Source organism: Notechis scutatus, chromosome 3, assembly GCF_049901735.1.
Source record: "Notechis scutatus isolate UNSWTSFEM ecotype Mainland chromosome 3, rNotScu1.2, whole genome shotgun sequence".
Taxonomy (NCBI): Eukaryota; Metazoa; Chordata; class Lepidosauria; order Squamata; family Elapidae; genus Notechis; species Notechis scutatus.
This window is the reverse complement of record NC_142011.1, coordinates 141399986-141421574: the sequence shown is the minus strand read 5'-3', so window position 1 is coordinate 141421574 and position 21589 is coordinate 141399986. Positions and strand designations below refer to the sequence as shown.

At 37.3% G+C, this 21589-nt stretch overlaps 2 protein-coding genes across 2 annotated transcripts in view; one reads left to right on the top strand and one right to left on the bottom strand.

Moving 5' to 3' along the window:
- The window catches only part of TXNDC5 (thioredoxin domain containing 5), a 32903-nt gene extending 27780 nt beyond the window's left edge, over positions 1-5123 (top strand). The window contains exons 9-10 of the mRNA XM_026676671.2: positions 2691-2820; positions 3422-5123. Of these exons, the coding sequence (XP_026532456.1) occupies positions 2691-2820; positions 3422-3544 (253 nt within the window). The 3' untranslated portion in view covers positions 3545-5123. The remainder of the gene's footprint in view (positions 1-2690; positions 2821-3421) is intronic.
- A 134-nt stretch (positions 5124-5257) lies between these two features.
- The window catches only part of BMP6 (bone morphogenetic protein 6), a 96941-nt gene continuing 80609 nt past the window's right edge, over positions 5258-21589 (bottom strand). The window contains exons 3-7 of the mRNA XM_026676670.2: positions 13278-13426; positions 11924-12121; positions 8859-8935; positions 6666-6776; positions 5258-6207 (exon numbers count right to left, since the gene is read on the bottom strand). Coding sequence (XP_026532455.1) covers positions 6058-6207; positions 6666-6776; positions 8859-8935; positions 11924-12121; positions 13278-13426 — 685 coding nt within the window. The 3' untranslated portion in view covers positions 5258-6057. The remainder of the gene's footprint in view (positions 6208-6665; positions 6777-8858; positions 8936-11923; positions 12122-13277; positions 13427-21589) is intronic.

Here is a 21589-nt window from a genome sequence, read left to right as displayed (position 1 = left end):
CTCATTGGTAGGGGGTTGGCTGTGTTCTGATTGGTTGGGGGGTTGGCTGTGTTCTGATTGGCTGGAGGTGTGTTCTGTTCAGGTGGGGGCTTGGTTGTGCTCAGGTTAGTCTTAGTTGCTGGGGGATTTGAGCTGGTGAGCTGTGATCTTGCTGTTTGGCTTCGAGTTCGTGGTCGTGCTGCATCTTCATGGTGGGGGTCAGTTCGCTTCATGTATGGCTCGGAGGGGTTTGAAGTGGGTAGTGATGCAGCTGCAGTGCGGCTTCTGGTCCGTGGTCGTGTCTCATCTTCTGTGTGGGTGTGAGTCTGCTTTTTACGTGGAAGTGTGGTGGTGGCATCTTGTGTGGCTCTGGTGGGTGTGGGTCTGGTGCCTGAAGATGATGAATGAGACTTCATCGAAACGTTGCCTAGATACTTCCAATCTTACGCGGGAGAAAACCCGAATAACCAAAGATCCACATACAAATACCTGCGAGAACCTCAGAAAACATCTATATATATCTATATATATATATATCAAGATAGATAGATAGATAGATAGATAGATAGATAGATAGATAGATAGATAGATGATAGATAATCAAGCAAGTAAAGGGAAGCTACCAGCTTAAATGAGAATAATCTTTGAAATAAATCTGTGTACAAAATATCAAGTATATACAAAGTACAGTGGTACTTAAACATTTGTGAACCTTTTGAATGTTTGCACTGTTATGACCTAAAATGTTATCTGCTCTTCACACAAGCCCTAAAACTAGAGGTAGAGAACCCAGCAAAACAAATGAGTCAAAAGCAGTATATTTGTTCATTCATTTTTGACGAAAATGATCCAAAACTATATAGTTTGGTTCAACCAACTTTTAAGTACCACTTTGTTCACCATAAAACCTTTCATTTTTAATTGCCTTTTAGCTGCTGAAAATAATATTGCACCACATTGTAACTTTTAATCATGCACTTGTATATGTAGTGTTTTACATACAGATGTACAAATGCTTTATTTCTGCCATTTAAAATTTAGAGTTAATACTAGAGCAGTAAAGGTGAGTTTTTGGGGCTGTGTGTGTCAAAAATTCGGCCTAACTTGACTCTGCTAGGGTGTCATTTCCCTCCCCCCCAAACAAAAGAGAAACATTATCAATCTCTCTCCCCCCCCCCCCAAAAAAAATAATCTAATCCATTTAGCACTGAGGCTGCATCTGAGGTAAAGGCCGGAACGTCAACTTCAGCCATTGTGCCATTGCTGCCCTACAAAAAGGCTGCCTCACACTGCTTCCCACGATCTACAAGTCTTGGGGAACAGCATGATTGCCCCCACAGCCCAGTGGTCCCCAGGATCTGCCATGTGCCACTTACCTTCAGGGAGTGTTGTCTTTGTGTTGATGAGCCCCTACAGCTGCCCTGGGTTGCACAAAGCCCCTCTTTTTGAATTGTCTTTGGAGAAGGCTCTTCCACAGCCTCTGCAGCCACCCAAAACTGCATGTACACCCCATTCTCATACAATTTTCAGAAGTTCTGGAGGCCACACAGAGCACACCCCATTCTTGTGCAGCCTCCAAAAGTAGCGTGAAAATAGGGTGTGTGCTGTTGAGAATAGTTGTCAGGAGGTGGTGACTGCTGTCGTGTTACCCAAAACATTGTGGCATGTCACCTTTCACACCTGTGCCATAGGTTTGCCATCACTGTACTAGAATCAGTGGGAAGATAAAAGCCTTTGTCATCCCATTCAGCAAAATTTAACTTTTTTAAAAGGTATTTTAGAGTACTTAGCTTGCTGGCTGAGGAATTCTGGGAGTTGAAGTCCACAAGTCTTAACATTGCCAAGGTTGGAGACCCCTGCCTTAGCAAAAGGTTTTGTTTAAATCAGAGGTCTCAAATACAATTTACCTGGGGGCCGCTGGAGGCAGAGGCTGGGCGAGGCTGGGCCGCATAATATTATACTTTATATTATACTTTATATTTATATTATACACTAATATTATACTTTCATATCACGGTGGGGGCCACAGGATATCGTTCATTGGGCCGCGGGCCGCGAGAATGAGACCTCTGGTTTAAATGGTACATTCTTTCCACATTTAAGGATTTGAAATCCTTAACTCAGATATTATAGCGTCTGAAAGAACGCAAGAGCTGTTAAAGTAGTTTACTTTTACATTGCAACACAAAATTATGAAACACAGTTTTCCAAACAGTTTGGCTTGTTATTGATCCTCTCCCTCCCCAAACACGAAGAGGGGAGTGTATTGTGTCTTAGGTCTTGTGTTTCAGAAACATTTTCAAACTCTCCAAACATTGCAAAATTAAGAAACATTGCAAAATTAAGACGCTTGTGTCATAGTGTCCTAAATCTGGAGAAAGGTAATCTCCTTAATCCTTCATAATGAACTTATCAAAGGGAGTAGCTGAATACTTATGAACCTTTAATAGGATGATATATATTTGTACTCATGAAAAATGGGTGGTGATTCTTGTAAGTATAATGAAATAGATATGATTTAAGTTAATTTTCTATCATCAGATATGAATTGAATTGTATGAAAGGCTTCATATTTATATCTGTATTTAATCTTCTTGTGTGACTTCTAACAGATTGTATTGTGATATTCTCAAGCTTGGTTTTTTTTTCAGTTTTAAAGTATTTGTTACATTAATTATCAAGGCCGAAATAAAATTTACTCATTATTTCAGGTGCGGACATTGTAAAAACCTGGCTCCCATATGGGAGAACCTCTCAAAAAGGAACTTTCCAGGACCAGTGGATGTGAAGATAGCAGAAGTAGACTGCACTGCTGAACGCAATGTCTGCAACAGATTTTCTGTAAGCACAAGGCTAGATGGTATTCAGTTTGTACTAAATTGCTAGTGGCCATTACTTTAGTCCAGGGGTGGGGAACTATGGCCCTTGTGGACTTCAACTCCCAGAATTCCTGAGCCAGCCATGCTCATGCTAGCTCAGAAATTTTGGGAGTTGAAGTCCACAAGACATAAAGGGGCCATAGCTCGCCACCTCTGGTTTAGTCAGTCCTACTGCTTTATTGTTAAATCCATACACTGGGATTTAAAGGGTTTTCTCATACCTGCTATACAAGGTCAACATGCTGGAGATCTTAAAACACCTAAAAAAGGGCAGGCCTAGTTAGTACTTGGATGGGAGACTTCTGGGCAATTCTTCGGACTATAGCATTAGGAAGTTGAAACAAAGGGCAGAAGATGGTTAAGACAAACAATGTCTATATTGCTGCCAAAGAAAATAACAGAGATTTAAGTTGACTTAAATATGCCTTAGACATGAGCCGAATTGCATTTAATGCACCTGGAATTGGGGGAGGGGGGATTTTTCTGCTAATGAACATATGCGAAATACAGGAATAAGATTAAAATGATGGTGTTTTCTGATTTCTTTTTTTCTCTTTCTGAAGGTCCATGGCTACCCAACACTCTTGCTTTTCCGTAGTGGTGAGAAAGTATCTGAACACACAGGAGCCAGAGATCTCGACACACTGCACAACTTTGTTCTGGGACAGTCCAAGGATGAACTGTAAAAATGTACCTGCTTAGTTATTGCTTCTTTAGCTGGGTCCAGTAAACTTGAAAGTTGAATCATGGTAATGTTAATGGATTTCCAGTAGTGGTCATGTGGGAAACTGGATGTTCTAAAGCGTGGTATCGTCTGTTCATATGTTTGTATTTCCTATTATCTACTCTGCTAAACTTGAGGAAAGGTTACAATAAACAGTAACTGATCAAATTGGAAACCAGTATTTATAGTACTGGTTACATTAATGATGGGGAAAAAAGTGTTTTGAAACAAAAATTAAAAAAAAAAGGCTAACACCAGAACATTAGTTTCACTGCAGATAACATATTAGTACAATATCAGCTGCATAAAATTTGCAGAGTTTAACCTCCTTCAGAAACCAAATTAGAAGAAATTCTAAAGGAAAGCCCACAGAAACACAATCGTCTAGGGAGCTACCCTGGCTGTTTGCTTTCTGTTGTTGTCTTCTCTCATGAGGAAGTGCAATGAAAATTAATGGTACTACCTAGGTCTAGATATTGGACAATGCTACCTCTCAGCTAAGCCCAACACTCCGTTTAATTAAATTGCATGACTTGGCTGTCTTCATATAGATTTGATGTTCATTTCAATTCCAAACATTATAAACCAAATTTTCCTGGGTGAAGATTATCCCCTATTTACAGTTTGTCAATTTCAGATTAGCTAGGATCCATGTTTACATATGAACAGGTACATCTTTAGAAGTCTATGAAAGACCTTCTCTTTTCCCAGGTCCACAATAACAAAGAAATCAAACTTGCCCATAACATTTTTGTAGATGATATTGTAGGTTTGTGTATTTTCCAGCCCCATTCAGTCCTGTTTCCAATTTAGTATGCCCTAAGAGGATGAATTAAAGCCAAAGACTTTCTTGTGCAAGTAGTGATACAAGATCAAACTATAGCAGCTAAATCTTGATCTATTTTGCATATGGATTATTGCCATCTTTCTGGGGCAGAGTTACGGGTCATTATCTGCAGGTCTATACAGAAGATATACGATATTCATAGCCATGTCTAGATGCTCAGTGTTTGTACTCTAGTTTGTTTTTCCTTCAGTTTTTGAAGGGTAGAGAATTTGTCCAGAACAAAGCTGGAAAAAATCCTTGTGAATTATGGAAGTTAACTGAAAGGGCTAATCACATATGGCAGAGAAATCAACACATATTTCTGCCTTAAAGGGAGCCTTTATTCGTTTTAAAAACCTAAAGAAGCACAATTTTAAGAGCTGGCTAAGTTGTAACTCATGAGTTTCTTGTACAAAATCAAGTGGTACAATTGTTTACACAATTTCTGAATAAATTTTTTTTAAAAAATCATGGCCTTGCTAAATAATACATCAAAGTTAATATATCTGATGACTGAAATAAATTATACCTTTAGTTATTTACAAAAATCTTCTTAAAATGCAAAGTAGTCAAAGGGAAGTGCACTTTGTTGAAATGTTGCCTGGGCATTTATCTGTAATCTGACATTAGAAATAAGGTTCATATTGCATTGAAATGTATTTTTCTTAAACTAAGAATATGCCCCATTATTATCAGTAAATGCAAAGCAGTTCTACTTTTGACTGCAGCTTTGCCTCATTTCCACCTTGTCAACTTACATTTTTCTGAAGAACAATCAGGTAAGTGTCTCTTGTTTAGTAAACTTTGAATGATTCATTTTCTTTCCCATTTCAGGAAACCAGATTAAAAAAAAAACATAGTTTGAAACTCCTCAATTCCTCCGTATGTCCAGTGGAGTTGCATGTTTTTGTCTAAGGTATAGGCTGTGGGTTATTGTGCACACTTGCTCATGGTGATGCCAAGACTCTGAGAAAGTCAGAATTAGTAATAGGATGTAACTGTAGAAAATGCCTTTGAAAATAACACAAAGGCATCTTCCTATCTCATAATTTTACCTCTGAAATACCCACTTCTTCCCAAAATGGTAGCTCAACCAAGGTTGTCCTAATCTGATGATTAACAGGCATATGACCAGTTCTTTTATTTGAAAGGACAATGTATAAAAGCTGTCTTTAGCTTCTAAAGGAAGCAATTTAAGTGAAACAGTTCATCAAAATAGAAGACATTTTCTTGCAGTAGTTTCCAGGATCTCACATATTTGGTTTCTAAGCCTTAAGGGTCAGCGAAGAGAGTTTTGTTAACTTTATGTGGTTGAAATTTCAACTTAAAATTGTGCTTTTTATTCCTTAGACAGACTCCTGTTTTCTTCTTGAAATATTATCCAAAATGTGAGGGACGCTCATTTAGTAAGACTGAAATATAGTTCAAACATCAGGTTACTTTTTTCACATCTCTCTTTGTATTCATAGGATCCATATTTTATAATTTGTTCTGACCTACTTAAAACTATAAGATCAAAAAGCAATGAGTGTGCAAATACTTAACAAGTAGTAGCAGAATTCTTTGCTTTTCATTATTCCTTCTTAAGGCACAAATGCTGTTCCAGAAGCATTAGATTTTCTTTTTTACTGCGTCTTGTAGATACTTTGTCAGTGACACCCACAAGCTCTTACCACCATATTCCTGTATTTTTTCAAAATGACATTGGAATTGTCATCAAAGTAAAGAACTGAAATTGCATTAAGCTTTGTAGGAGCACAACATGGTTTAGGAACGTTCTCTGGATTCATTAGGTGAACCTGTTTAAAGAAATTGATAGTATTACCTGAAATATCAACTTGCTCCTTCTTAAACTGCAGTTTTATCTGAGCCATCTGAGATTGGGGCATGTTTATCAAATTGACTTCCATGTCTATATAGCCACACCATATGCTCTTATTCAATTTTTCAAGCCTATACTATTATTTTTAGCTATTTAAAGTGAGGTGCAGTTGTACATTTTCATGCAAAGTTAATGAAATCAGGTCTCCCTCTGCTTCCTATAATCCTGCTAGCATTCCCACCACTATTGATGAATTAATTTATTAATGTCAAAATTATCTTCCTATTTCCATATAAGTTTAAGTTTTAACCAAGTCTAAGCCCAGACATGCTGGAAAGATCTCAGTTATGCAACAACTTCAGAAGGAAATACTCAAGTTTAAATCCTTCATAATTACAGTTATGAGCCATGAAATATATATGCACATATACTCACCAAAGTTTGCACAATGGCATGATTTGTGGCATTCATATGAGCATTGAGAGGGAAAGAGCATTCTCCATCACAGTAGTTTGCTGCATAACCCTTTGGTGCAATTATCCAATCCTTAACAAGAATATTGTATGGGTTAGAATTCAGCCTAATAAATACATACAGGGACACTGAAGTCAGTGTTTCTCTATTCCTCCAGGATGTTAAATTTTTTATTATGTCTTGAATTTTAGACAATATGACAAAATAATTTCTATAGTATAAGATTGTTGTCTTCATGTAATATAAATGACCAATGTAAGAGATAGTAAACCATTCTTTATAACATCCTGCAAATTCATAGAGAAACACTGATTTCAGGAAAATATTGTTGTTTCTAATACTGACTTTCATGCATGACTCAGCCTTCCATCCTCCCGAGGTCGGTAAAACGAGGAACCAGATTGTTGGGGGCAATATGCTGATTCTAAACCGCTTAGAGAGGTCTGTAAAGCACTGTGAAACGGTACATAAACCTAAGCTCTATTGCTATTATTAAAATAATGCTGAATCTTCTCTGCCAATCCTACGCTATGAAGAGTATACTCATATACAGGTAATCCCCATTTAGAAACCATAACTGGAATCAGTAACTTGGTTGTTAAGTGAAGTCACCACTTAGTGAAATTGCAACTGGGCTTATGATCTTACTTAGCTTTTCTTTGCTTTACAGTCCTGCAAAGGTCATAAATGTAAAAAAATGGTCACTAAATTATGAACATTGTGAATGTCTAGAGCACAGATACACAGATTATATTACCTCAGCTTTGTGTGCCATGTCAAAGTGGGCATGGGTAAAGTGTGTTCTGGAAAGGGGTTTCAGGATTTTTAAGGGATTAAAAAATGAAAGAAAGAGTTTCTGCTTGGAGTTAGGTTGCAAATGATTTCAACCCCTCCAAGTTTTAAGTCAAGGGTGTCAAACTCGATTTTATTGAGGGCTGCATCAGGGTTTGTTTGACTTCAAAGGGCTGAGGGGGTGTGGGGTGTAGCCGGGGACATGGCCATGGTGGGCGTGACACAGGACTCATGTCGGGGACACTTGTGGTGGCCAAATGCTGGCAGAATTTTCGTTAGACCCTCCCTCACACTCATAATTTTCCTTCCTTCCCTCTTCCTTCTTTCTTCTTCCTTCCCCTCTTTTCTTCTTTTTCTGTCCTTGCTCTCTTCCCAACTTTTCTTCTTTTACTTTGTTTTTCCTCTTTCCCCTTGTCCTTTCCTGTCCCTTCTTGCATGTTGAAATGCAAAAGGGGAAACATTTCTCCTTTGCTTTTGTTTTTAGTTTGTTTTGCTAGCCCTCTTCCAGCGAAAATGAAGCTTGAAAGGGCCAGGTAAAGGGTACTGCAGGCTGATTCTTCACTGTTTCCAGGCCAGCCCCATGGGCCAGATCTAAATATCCTGCAGGCCGGATCTGGCCCACGAGCCTTTGACACCCCTGCTTTAAGTCCTCCATTTTATACTTACATCATGCCCAGTACATGCAAACAAAAAACTCACCATTTTGGTTCTACATACTGTAGAGACTACAAGAGGGATCCTGACATTTCTTACACCCCTGATGTCTAATGGAGAATGCATTTGTTTCCATAACTGCATAATACATGTGCACACAGCCTCCATACAAGCTACATTCTTAAATGGAAGCTTCTACAGGTAGAAACAAATACTTCCTTAACTACTGTATGCACCAAGGCAAGAGTCAATTACTGAAAGACAGCATTTAATCTAAAAGGAAGGAAGCCATTTTAGTAAGATCTATGCAAGACTTTAGAACATTTGGAACTTAGATTCAGAGGGCTTTACAAACAAATGGACAACTTATAATTTTTAAAATTGAAAAACTGACAAACCAAAGTTTTGCTGACCCTGTCCAAAATCGATCAGGAATGAAGGGGACTATAAATATTTTAAGTAAACAGAATAGTATTAGATAAGTTATGGAAAACACTTGAAAAAGCATTTTATTGTAGCCTATAACTAAAATTTGCTCTTCAATCCAAGTTAAGATTATGACAAATATTTCACTGAGCAGGATATTCAAGGAGGTTTCCTTTCGCCCTCCATGTACTTCTCACACAAATCTAATCTGCTAAATAGAAAACTAGCATCAATATCCCAGATAGTATTTTAAGGCCACTTTAAGACAGAAACACCACATACCTGCCATCCCAAGTCTTGGAAGCTAACATAAAGTTCATGCTTTCTGCAAGCAGTTTTTAAGTCACTGCTGTTGTAATCTGTTAGGAGGTATTTAAAAAAAAACTGTTGGAAATTGTAATTATAAGTTAATAGAAGTTCTTAAAGCAAGGGTGGGTAATTTTTAACAGGCAAGATGCAGATAGCATATGGAAGACAAAAACTATAACAAAAAACAGCTACTACATAAATGGGGCATTGCCATACACATTATTTCCTTGCAGGAATTTTTAAGAATAAAAAAAAATAAACATTGTTTTATAACTCTGTGAAAGCAGTTTTAAAAACCAAAGCCTCAGCATTGATCAGTTTCCTCAGGATGGAGTACAGGTAATCCTTGACTTATGTTACGACCAAAATTGAGCCCAAAATTTAGGTTGCTAAGGTAGAAATTTATTAAGTGAGTTTTGTCCCATTTTACAACCTTTTTTGCCACAATTGTTGAATCACTGCAGTTGTTTAGTTAGTAACATGGTTGCTAAATGAATCTGGCTTCCCTGTTGACTTTGCTGGTCAGAAGGTCGCAAAAGGTGATCACATGACCTTGGGACACTACAACTGTCATAGGGTCAGTTTCCAGGCATTTGAATTTTGATCACGTGACCATGGGAATGCTGCAATCAAGTGTGAAAAATGATCATGTCACTTTTTCAGTGACATAACTTTGAATGGCTACTAAATGAACTGTGGTAAGTCAAGGACTACCTGTACACAGCTGACTTTCAAGCACTCCACAAAGTGCAAAATTAAGCAGCATAGTAGAGAGGCTGCTTGAATCACAGACTATCTACACCTGCTTTAAAACACCTTAAATTTTGCAGGTTGTTGATTGTAATTATCTGAAAGCATATCTTCAGCACCTGACAGGACCTGTTTTGGATTTTGGAAATCCAAAATCATTTTTTAATTCTTGCGCTGTCGGGCAGGAGATTAAAATTATTTCAAGAAATACTAGGCTAATACAGGTTTTTTTTTTTGTAAATTAAGGTGGTTCCATCCTGTTAAATGTGTGTAAAGGTGTTCTTATTAGCAGTCTTTTGGAAAACCCAGAGGTAATAGGTCATCAGAGCTATACTGATGTGTTAAAATAGGCAGTCCCTTTTTTCTTGCCCAATCCTGTACTCCCATCAGCAAGTCTTTAATGCTTTGCTGTTCTACTATTCTACCTGGATGAAAAGGCCATCTGCTTTTCATCACTGAGTTCTGGTAGGGTGACCTGGTGATGCCAGACTTCACTCAGATTAATCCTCTCCAAAGGAGACATTGTAGGATGAAAACTGGGTACAGGTAGTCCTCAACTTACAACAGTTTATTTAGTGACTATTCGAAGTTACAATGGCACTAGAAAAAGTGACTTAAGACCATTGTTCACACTTATGACTGTTGCAGCAGCCCACAGTCGTGACCAAAATTCAGATGCCAGTTGCAGTGTCCTGAGGTCATGTGAACACATTTTGGAACCTTCTGACAAGCAAAGTCAATGGGGAAACCAGTTTCACTTAACAACCGTGATACTATCTTAACAACTGCAGTGATTCACTTAACAACTGTGGCAAGAAAGGTTGTAAAATGAGGTAAAATTCACAAATGTCTCACTTAGCAACAGAAATTTTGGGCTCAACAGTGGTTGTAAATTGAGGACTACCTGTATTCTATGGTAGTTAAAAATCAGGGGCCTAGTAGTACCTTTTCAAGCTAATCAATTTTATTAAAAGGTATGAGCTTTTGTAAAATACACTGCCTTTTAAAGCGGTCTCTGATTTCTCTATCTCTAGAAAATTTAGGTGTTTAGGAGTATTTCTGCTTGGAGTTGAGTTACAGATAATTGAACGTGTTGGTGTTCTGCTCTCTAAATATTTTCCCTGTTTGTTTTATCCCAGAAAGTGTTTCCGTTAGCTCAGGCAAATGGTTTACGGAGAAAGCAAGATAATTGAAGGAGGAGAGTTTATTATTTCATTGACAACAGCAAAGCCTTTGTGTGGATCAGAACAGAATGTGGAATGCATTAAAGCTAATAAATTTGCCAGAAAGCTTGATTATTGTTATGAGGAATTTTGAAAATGAACAAAAAGCTACTGTAAGGCATGAATGTGGCAGCAACAAAGCTGAATGGGGAAAGAAGACAAAGATAGAAAATAAGGTCTGATACAGGTAGAGATGTCAGCATTTGTAGATAAAATCAATGGCAGGACTGATTGGAAGATATATAACAAACATTAACTCTGAAAGAAAATAACCCAGTTTCTAAGTAAGATTTAATCTCCAATTCTTTAAAAGCACACATTTATCTAACGTTTTTTTAAAGCCAATATAGCAATGATGGTTAACCTTTTTGGGCTCCTATGTCAAAAATTGTGTGTGCGTTTGCACGCTCACGCTCGCATGCCAGCACCCAGAAGGCAATGCGCTCCCCCACGCTCTCTACGTATGCATGTGCAATCTCCCCCCTCCCCCGACCTCTTACCAGCACTGCGCCTCACAGCTGATTTTTCAGCCGGCTTGAGGCCTTTTTCGGCCTCCCAAAGGCTTGAGGAAGGCTTCTGCAGGCTAAAAATTAGGCCCATTTCATCACTTCCAGTATTTCTGAAAAAACAGGAAATGATGAAACGGGGCTAGTTTTCAGCCTGAAAAGCCTGCAGAAGCCTTCCTAAAGCCTCTGGGAGGCCAAAAAAGGCCTCAAACCAATCGAAAATCAGCTGTGAGGTGCAGTGCTGCTAAGGGGGCAGCGGGGGGGATTGCACATGCATGCGTAGGGAGCGTGGGGGGGCGCATTGCCTTCTGGGTGCTGGCATGCGAGCGTGAGTGTCCTAGAATGGGGATTTAAAAACATCTATATATCAAACCACACTGGATTAGGGTACAGATTAGAGTCTAAAGTTGAAGGGCCAATTAAAATGTTTGGGCTATTTCTTATTGAACATAAATAATTGCAAAAGAAAAAAAATAGATATGAATAAAAGAATTTCATAAAGTGCTCAAAAACTACATGTAATGAATAAACATAGCCCAGTAGGTATGTAAGAGGTTACCTGTGATCCTGGATGTCCTGGAAACATCTTGTGGTTGTGTGGAGCGGTTTCTGCTCTGGTCCCTGCGTCTACTGGGTGCTGACCTAACAGTCCGAACACGAACTTCACTCAGTTTAAAAAAAGCCACCATGAAAGGCTGTTTATCATAAGGGCCATCTCGACCTATTAGCCCTGCTTCTCTAGGGTTTATACTGAGACCTATAAATTAAACCAAAAAGGTAGCATGTCATATAAAGAGTACAGTGTTCTGAATAGTTCTTTGGAGCCAAGCAGATGTTTTCATACATGCAACATCTTACTGACTCTCCTTAATTTTCCCCTGCTTGTTCTTCCTATTCAATAGTTATCATTTACTTAAATATGACATGAATATGACAGTTGAAACAAATTTCTTTTTTTATTTCTCACAATTCTTTTGTCTTGCAAAATGTTTCCTGCATTGTTTTTTTTTTTCAAAAGTCTTGTTAATGAATAATGGGAAGCAATTAAATCACCTAGTAACTGCATCACATGAGCCTGGACATGTTGGATTTGCAAAGGTGGTAGTCAATAAACCACAGTTCAAAAACATGGAATAGCTGGATTGACATAATAGAACTAAGAACAAAACCAACTATGCTATACTGTGGATTCATTCAATATCTGAATCTGGCTGCGCTTCCCCATCAATTGAAGCAAAAAGGAATTCTACCAACCTGTTTGATTATTAAAGATAAATGGCCTATTGCAAACACAAAATGTAGCATGAGACTCCCACCAGTATTGCATAAGTCAAGTTCTATAGCTTTTTCAGATGTACAGCCTGATAGACTGATGCAATATTTTACATTGTATCACCACGGAGAAAAGTACTCTAAGCGGTGTGATTTCTGATCCAGTCAAGAGAACACATTGAAATTCCTGTCTACCTTCTAGGCCAGGGCTGTCAAACTCCCGGCCCAAGGCCCGGGTGCGTCACGTGCTGGCCACACCCATGCTTGGTTTAGCAAAGGGGGGGAAAGTTCCAATATGTCACATGATGTCGTCATGACGACAGGAATATGACAGCCCTGTTCTAGGCAATGGTTCATTTACCCTACATGAAGTAGTCATTCCTAGAAAAAAGTACTTTCAGAGAATTTTTCAACCACCACCAATATTCATAACCCAGGAATTCTCAGTATTTCATAACTACAAACATGGAATAAAATAATCAAGAAGCTTTCAATCTGTGCTGTTGGATTCAGAGCCCTGTTATCATAGCACAGCTGTGTGACTGCGTGGGCCAGATGCATCATAGTTTAATGCTATAAACATAGCTTCTACTTAATGACAAGGTCATTGGCCAGATGTTTAAAATATGTCTAATACCTACCATCTCTAGTCACCACGCTCATCTGGAGTCCCAAATTATGCTGAGGGTTTATCACCCACATGTTGCTAGTAGCAGTGATGTCAAATTCCAGCCATCCTTCTTCTGAGGCCCATACTATTCGGGTGTCCAGCATAAACAAGTTCGAATCTCTGAAGGAAGAAAACAAAGGGGAGGAATAGTTTAGGAGTATAAAAAGGACTGCATTAAATGCTGAAATTGTTAAAGCAATTGGGGGGGGGGATCCATTGTGTATCACTGTTATTTATCCAGTCCTTTAATTCTACTTTTATAAGGATGGAATCATTATCATAACTAGATTGAAAAGAATCAGAAGACTAATATGCATGTATAAGAACCATGGTGTCACGGTGGTTAGAACACAGTATTACAGACTACTTCTGCTGACTGCCGGCTGACTGCAATTTGGCAGTTCGAATCTCACCAGGCTCAAGGCTGACTCAGCCTTCCATTCTTCCAAGGTTGGTAAAATAAGGACCCAGATTGTTGGGGGCAATATGCTGGACTACTTAGAGAGGGCTGGAAAGCACTGTTAAGTGGTATATAAGTCTAAATGCTATTGCTATAAGTTCAAAGTGTTTTCTGACATCTAGTGGTCAACCAGAATTTAGAACTCAGATATGGAAGCCCAAAATTATCTTTACTGTAATGTCCTTTCCCAACTGGGTCTCTACTTAATGTTTAGGATTATAATTATTTTTATTTCCAAGTATTGGTTATATTATTATCTTATATTAACTCTAACCTGGTTTGTTATTGGTATAGTACAACACACCAGGTTAAAAGATAATAATTAGATGTATGCTTTTACAAATTAAGGGAATGGGAATAATGTATGAAACAACTGTACAGAGGTAGAACAAGACATGGCTACCTTCATGATTCAAAAAGAAATGTTTCAGACGTTCTCTTAAATATTACAAAGCATCTTCCAAAAAAATTGCACAGCTCAGCAAATTAATAGATTCAGCTTCTTCACATTACTTACTTCTTCACAATACTTACTCTACCAGTAAGTATACTAAATGTGGGAAACATTCTTCCCATATTTTATGGGAAATGATCAAATGTCTGAAACTCATATCCTTATTCTGGAGAGACACAGTCTAAAATTCTATTACCACCTCATTACATGTCATGTAATGGCTTCTCAGTCTTCGAAACTTCTAGATGTGTGGACTTCAACTCCCCAAATTTCCCAGCCAGTCACTCTGTAGAGTGCTCCCCAGACCTTATTTTAAGGGGGTGCTTCAAAGTGGCAGCATGCTGCAAGATTCCATCCCTAATTCTGACCTTACTTAACATTTCCTAATTATTTTATATTAAAACCTTATGAATTTTAAGATATGTGGACTAACTCCCCAGCAAGAGGTGCTGTTGAGAAACAATGCTTTATATACGAAAAGACTTGTCCTATTATAAATTACAGCAATGAAAATCTAGATGGATTGCTAATACCTTTTTTAAAAATCAGTTAACATGTTCATTTTACAATAAAAGGGTATGTATCAAATATCCTGGCAAATATATTTTAGATTAAGAGTGATTGCAAGAACAAAAAAAATCATATAGTACAAAATGATAAGAAAAATGTGTATGGGGGTAAGAGAGAGGAATAGAGAAAGAGAAACAGGATTACCATGCATCCCAGTTTGATCGGGATTGTCCCAAATTAAATTCCAATCTGGGTGTTTCACGAATGTTTATTTTTTTAAAAAATTGAAAAATAGGACTGTACAGTCCCCCCATCAAAGTCGGATTGTGGATTTAGCCATCAGCACAATGAGAAAGTTTAAATGGCAGAAGAGAATATTTGCAGTTCAGGATTGATCTGTAATATCATCTACCTTGATGATATTACCTACTCTGACAATGAAACTTCTGCAAGAAAACCACCAAGCTCAGAGTTTAGAGAGTACCAAGGACCCCACAATTTCACCTCTTCATTCGATAGAAAAAACATAGCTCCAACCTCCCTTTGTCTATACTTTCACCATTTGCAAATACAGTAAGCTCAAGGGGACAGACAGTACACATAAATATATATAAAATGCAAAATGGACAAATCTGTTATTTTCTTGACCTGGACTTCTCTTAAGCTCCACACTAGCATTCCAGTGAAAGTATGTTTCAGGAATAAAGCCTCTAAATTTGGTAAACTGGTAAAACTTCAATATTATATATGCATGAGAACAAAAAAAAAAAAAGAACATGACTTACTGCTGTTTTCTGTGACTGAAAGCTGAGGATCAGTTACTGACAGCAGTTTTGTTATTTATGTGTTGATTCTATGCCCCATCTTTTACTTTTCACAACATAAGGTAGCATTAATAATGCTCCCTTCTCCTATTCACCCTATTAGGTGGGTTGGGTTAAGCAAGTAACTGGCCTGAAATCCCTGAGCTGGCTTCCATGTTATAAAGGATGACAAGACCTCGTGTCTTCCCAGTTTTTAGTCCAGCACCTTAACTTCTATATCAAACAGGCACTCACTGTTCATTAGCAGCTGGGCCTGTAAGCAAAGTCAAAATGATGTTAAAATAATAATGCATCATGATGTCATTGTGCAAATGACACAAATCAATGATATCATGATATAGTGAATCGTATGCCTGATGATGTCATGATACATGTCATCTTTTCCCGATACCCTGCAACCTTCCTGGGGGTATCTATGCTTTTGAATAGAAAACAGCAACTTTAGAAATGGTTTGGACTGAAGTAAGCATAGCCACTTTCTGCTATTCATTAAAGTAGCATCAACTTTTAGGATTCCACGTGAACCAGAAAAAGACTGGCTGCTTTTAAGGAATTACCTATGCCCCCTTTATTTATTCATTTGGGGGTGGGGCTCACATTGAGTCCTGAAAAGGGCATTGTATGATTAATAGTAGAGAAGTGCTGTGCTCATAAAACATTCAAAACACTTTTTCACAAAACATTTTCTATTAGTGCATAGCTTATTACTTACGTTTTCATTGTGTCATTGTATTGATTGTGACTATAAATTACTTTAATATCCACTTACATAGAGAAATTTTTAATCATTTATTAGGATTTGATTGGTTCTCTTCAGTCCTGCGATTATTATTTGAACTAATATAGGATGCACACTTAAAACATCTCCAAATACGGTCTTCAGCTAGCTAGAGAAGTCAAGGGGTTCTATAGATTTTTTTTTCTTTTTCTTTGCCCTACAAGGTGGTTTTTGTGTGTGAGTGTGTGTGTGTGTGTGCGTGTGTATGTCTGTAAACACAATTTTTACTGCAGTAAACCTCTAAGAGTAAATAAGGTCAGCAAACAGATGATCTAGAAAAAAACAGCGCCCAGTCTACCTAAGCAAGATAGATGTGCAGCTAACACAGAAATCATTTATTTCTGGAATTTCCATCCCACATTTCTAGACCACAAGGCTCTCAAGAAAGGAAAAATTAGCTCCAGCTTTGAAAGAAGAGTGTTCATTTGCTTTTTTATAAATATCAACCCTACTTACTATTTTTAACCAATATATCCTGACTTTATATTTACAGCATTCATCGGACAAGTACTTTGCAACTGATTACAGTATTTCCAACACAATCTGAAATTTCTTTTTCTAAAATTCTATTTAAGGCTGTTGGAAAGAATCCTGAAGCTATTTTATTTTTCTAACACTGACTGTGTAATAACATTTTATGTAATTAGTAAATAGTTTTGCTGGTTTAATAAGTACACTGTCAGACAAAAATTATTTTCCTCCTTCTCATACGACATACATCACATCAAGCAATAAAAAAGTTTTAGGTATACCCCCCCAAAAAAACTTTTTTCTTACAGTTACTATCCAACTCTTTAGCTGTTTTTTTCCAACCAGTCAGATATATTTCTTTAAATTCAGGGAGAATAAACAGACCATTTTTTTTCAATCTGTTGAGTTTCAAACAGAGACCTTCTTATTTTAATTACCTTTTAAGAACTTCAGGTTTTGGCCTGTCTTCAAAGGTCACTGTTACCCAGGTGCTTAGCAGGACTATTACACATCAACAGCAATTTATGGAGCTATTAATTATCCTTACTCAATAAAACTTTCCTCATGCTCAACTTTTTTTGGATGTTTACTATTCTTCAATGACACATTGACATAACAGTCTAGACTCTGCATATTGGTAACCTCAGGCTTATTTTTTTAAAAAACCCTGCAGCTGTGACAGTTATATGTATGTATCTTTCCTAATGTGGTTAAATTTGATGAGTTGATTAATTCTGTAGATATTTTGCTCCATACGTCACTGATATTTTCCCCTCAATCCAATGCTATTTTATGAATAACCTTTCATTTCAAGCAGGCTTCTGGTGATTAAGTGAAATGAAACTATACTCAAATAATACATTTTCAGAAGTAGGACGTTTACTTCCATCTTCCACTTCTGAGCTATTTCTGAGTTAGGATCACAGGAAACTGCCTTTTTGAGCTGTACAGTGATTCAGATATGAAAGCAAAAGTTTCTTTGAATCAAAAGGACATAAATACAAGCATGAAAGCAACTGTGTCTTTTTCGTAGCTTCCTTTTACAGCTGCCATTTCCTATGAGTTAATTGAAATGCTCAAGATTAATATCGGTAATAAAATTGGTGGAAAGCATAACTTTTTGAGTTTTGTATACTGATGCAAACCACGACAGTGCAGTTTGCAAATGTCTTTTAAACATCTAATTATTGGAAAAACATAGTTAAACATTGGTGCAACATACAATGAAACAAACTAAATAAATGCGCCTCTCTTTCAAATCTTTTGAGGAAATTACATATTTTCTAAGTAGTGAATCTTACTGGCAAACTGCATCACCATATTCTAGACTTAAAGCTGAACCCAAACACAATATGTACCCCTTAAAAGTCTTCTGCTTTATCCCTTTTGTGCACTACTCTGAGCATAATTTTGCAAAACAAGACATATCACAAACTGCAAAGTTTATTAGTCACTACCTTTTTTCAAGTAGACATTCATAGAACTAGAAATTCCTGTTGTTTGCAGAGCATGGGAAACAAGATGGGGAGGGGGAGCCACAGACCCACTGTCCTTTAGGAAGACCTTCCTCCGGGAAGCCCTGGGCCATGGGGTTTTGGGAAGCCATTGGTTTTCTCTGAATGTTTAATTTTTGTATTCTTTCTGGGTGGTGAGTGCTATTTGGTTTTTCTTTTCTGTTATATTGGGGATATTTAAATATTTCATATGAATGCCACTTTGAATCGTTTGATGGTTAAACAAACTAAGACATGTTTTCAGTATTTAATTTCAGTATTTTCAACACTGATTTAACTTATTAATAAATAAATAATATTCTTCTGCTATGTTGCAATAGCAAGAACATTAAAGTGTATTAACATTTATGTCTTGCTATTATACATTTTACTGCAACATAGCAAAAGAATATTAGTGGCAGGCATAGGCTGCCATTCCTTCATATTATTATTCACAAATTCATACGTTGTCAGCAGGACACTTTTTACTAAGCAGTTTTGGTGCAAAAACGGGCAGCCATACAATATAGTATCTCTCTTTGATTACTGTCCTATTATCTTAATTAGTAGTTTAATGTGGTTTGAAGGAAGGAGTACTGAGATATGATTTAACTGGATATTTATATATTATGATAAATAACCAATCTTGGAATAACTTGGTTTGTCTTAGCCACCATTTTTTTTGTTGTACTTCTCATCTACCAGTATCAACCTCAAAAAAAAAATAAAGAAATCAGATTATAATCAGCACCTTAAAATAACAATCCTTTCCTTTTTTTAAAAAAAAAATGGTTGCCTTCAAAATAAAGAGAAATTTCCAGGAAGGTTTAGATTTAACAATATACAAAGAATATCAAAGGATTCTTTCCAGGATTTAAGCTTCAAGTAAAAGAAGGTTAAAAACTAATATTCTGCCTGTTGTTAGGAAATGATCTGAAGATGAGTATTTTATATTTATTTCTAAAGTACTTAGAAAGACAAAACAAGATGATGGATAGATCAGGGCAGGCCAGAGTCAGAATAGAGCATGTTCAGATTCTACTTTATCTTGTGCAAATGAAAAATGATTTTCAAATTACTTCTCTCTGTCCCAGAAGTCAGATCATGGTTGTATCAGATACTTGCCTAAAGATGCAGGAAAAGCAATATGAGAAGATGCAGACAAAACTGGGTCTACCTATTCCTTTCCTCCACTGGAAGCTTTTGTGAGATGCTGGTATCTTTTAGAGTCTGTTCATCAGAATATGGTAACAGGTAGTCCTCGATTTACAACAGTTCATTTAATGGTATTCAAAGTTACAACAGAAAATAAGAAAAAATATTTATGACCTGCACTCACACTTATGATTGTTGCACCACCTTCATAGTCATCTGATTACACTTTGGGTACTTGGAAGCTAGCTCACGTTTATGACTGGCTGCAGTGTTGCAGTGATTTGTAACCTATTTTGCCCAATTCTGGCAGCAAACAACCATTGGGGAAGGTGGATTTGCTTAACCATCACATGATTCACTTAATGACTGTGGTGATTCACTTAACAACTGCCGTAAGAACTGTCATAAAATTGACATGACTACAATGACTTATTAAAGAAACTCTGGTTCTGGAGGAAGAAGGCGGAGCCTCCTCGCTGACGGACCGTAGACCGCAACTCTCTGCGGCTATGGTCTGTGCTCTTTCGTAGGAGAGCCCCGATCATTACGATTAGGGGCTGAAGCTGCCTTGGAGGGGCAGCAGAGTAAGGGGAAGCCACAAGCCAGGTTGAGGGGAGCTGCATTTCCCCGGGCTTGGTCTTTTTTCCCCCGAAGATGACTGCAGCGATGGTTTAAAATGGCCACCCCGAAGAGGAGGACTCAGCTGGATTAAGATTTGTGCAGGAGGGAAGAAAGAGGTGAATAACATCTGAACCGGGACAACTGGGCAATACAACTAAACAAAAGTACCCCGGGATTAAGGTAACATGGAACTTTTAAGAAAAGAAAAGTGAGTGGCGAAATTACAAAGGGACAAGGGGAAAAAAAGAAAATATTTTTGACAGCTAAGCGGGGCTTCAAACCGGGAAAGGAAGAAGCTGGAACTAAAGATTTAACTAAATTGGACTAAAATATTTTGGCAATAAACAGGCATAAAATAAAGCTGGACTTAAGATTGTCAAAAAATAATAATAAAGTTTACAAATTGGAAACTGGACTGTGCTGGAATATTGAGGTTCGAAAAACCCTAAATAAAAAAATAGGGGAAAAAGGTGAAGACTTTGTATAATGGAGAGTGCCACCTTTTAACAAAAACTTGAGCTCAAATAAAAGGGAAAGCATCCTGTTTCTGAATGAACTTGCGTGGATATAACATTAAAGAAATATTGAAACAAAGTAAGAATCTTAGAAAGTGAAAGCAGAACCAGAATAAAGCAAAAAGCAAGGAAAGACTGACTGTGGGATTGATTGATGTTTTTGGTATAGACCCTGGGCTGGAATAACTGAGAACTTTAGAAAATTGAAAGAAGAAAGAAGGAAACTAAAAGTGTTTTTTTTTTTTTTTTTTGTGGACTTTAATGATCATAAAATACAAGAGTATGTAATGATGATATCTCTTTGGGAATTAAAAATGGAACTTAAAAATATGATAGAATTATTACAGGAAAGAGGCGAATCACTTTGCTCTGTGTTAGAAAAAATGGAAATGGCGATTGAAATGGCGATTGAAGAACAAGAGCTTCAGAGGAGGAGGAGTCGATTCAAGGAGAAGACATTTTAAATAGACAATTAACACAAAGAACACTACAAAGAAGTGGGGAAAGAAGGAAGGTTAAAAAGTTGAGATTTAAGAAGGCAATCAAAAGGGGGAATAACTGTGAAGTCGGGAAAGGCAGAAAGACCCAGCAGAAAAGGGGAAAGGAAGATATTAAGAAAGAGAGGGATATAAACTGGAATGAGAAAAGATATGGGGAAAAGAGGGGGAGGAGAAGCAGTAAGAAACAGGTGCATGAAATAAAGAAATACGGAAATAGTAAAATGTTGAAAAGAAATTGTTTTTTCAGAGATAATGGTTGATGATTAAAAAGGGGATTCTGCAGGGTGACAAGGGGTAATAAGAATATTTCTGCAATTAAAAATGTTTAGAAAATAGGGTAATATAGATACTGATAACTCTTATTAAAAATCAAGGTGGGGAAATATGCTGCGGAATCCAAATGAAAAGATGTAATGATTATTATTGTAACTTCTTAAAAATAATGATTTATTGGGAATCAAGATGAGGGAATAAAGGTATATTCTAATCATTGAGGTGTCAC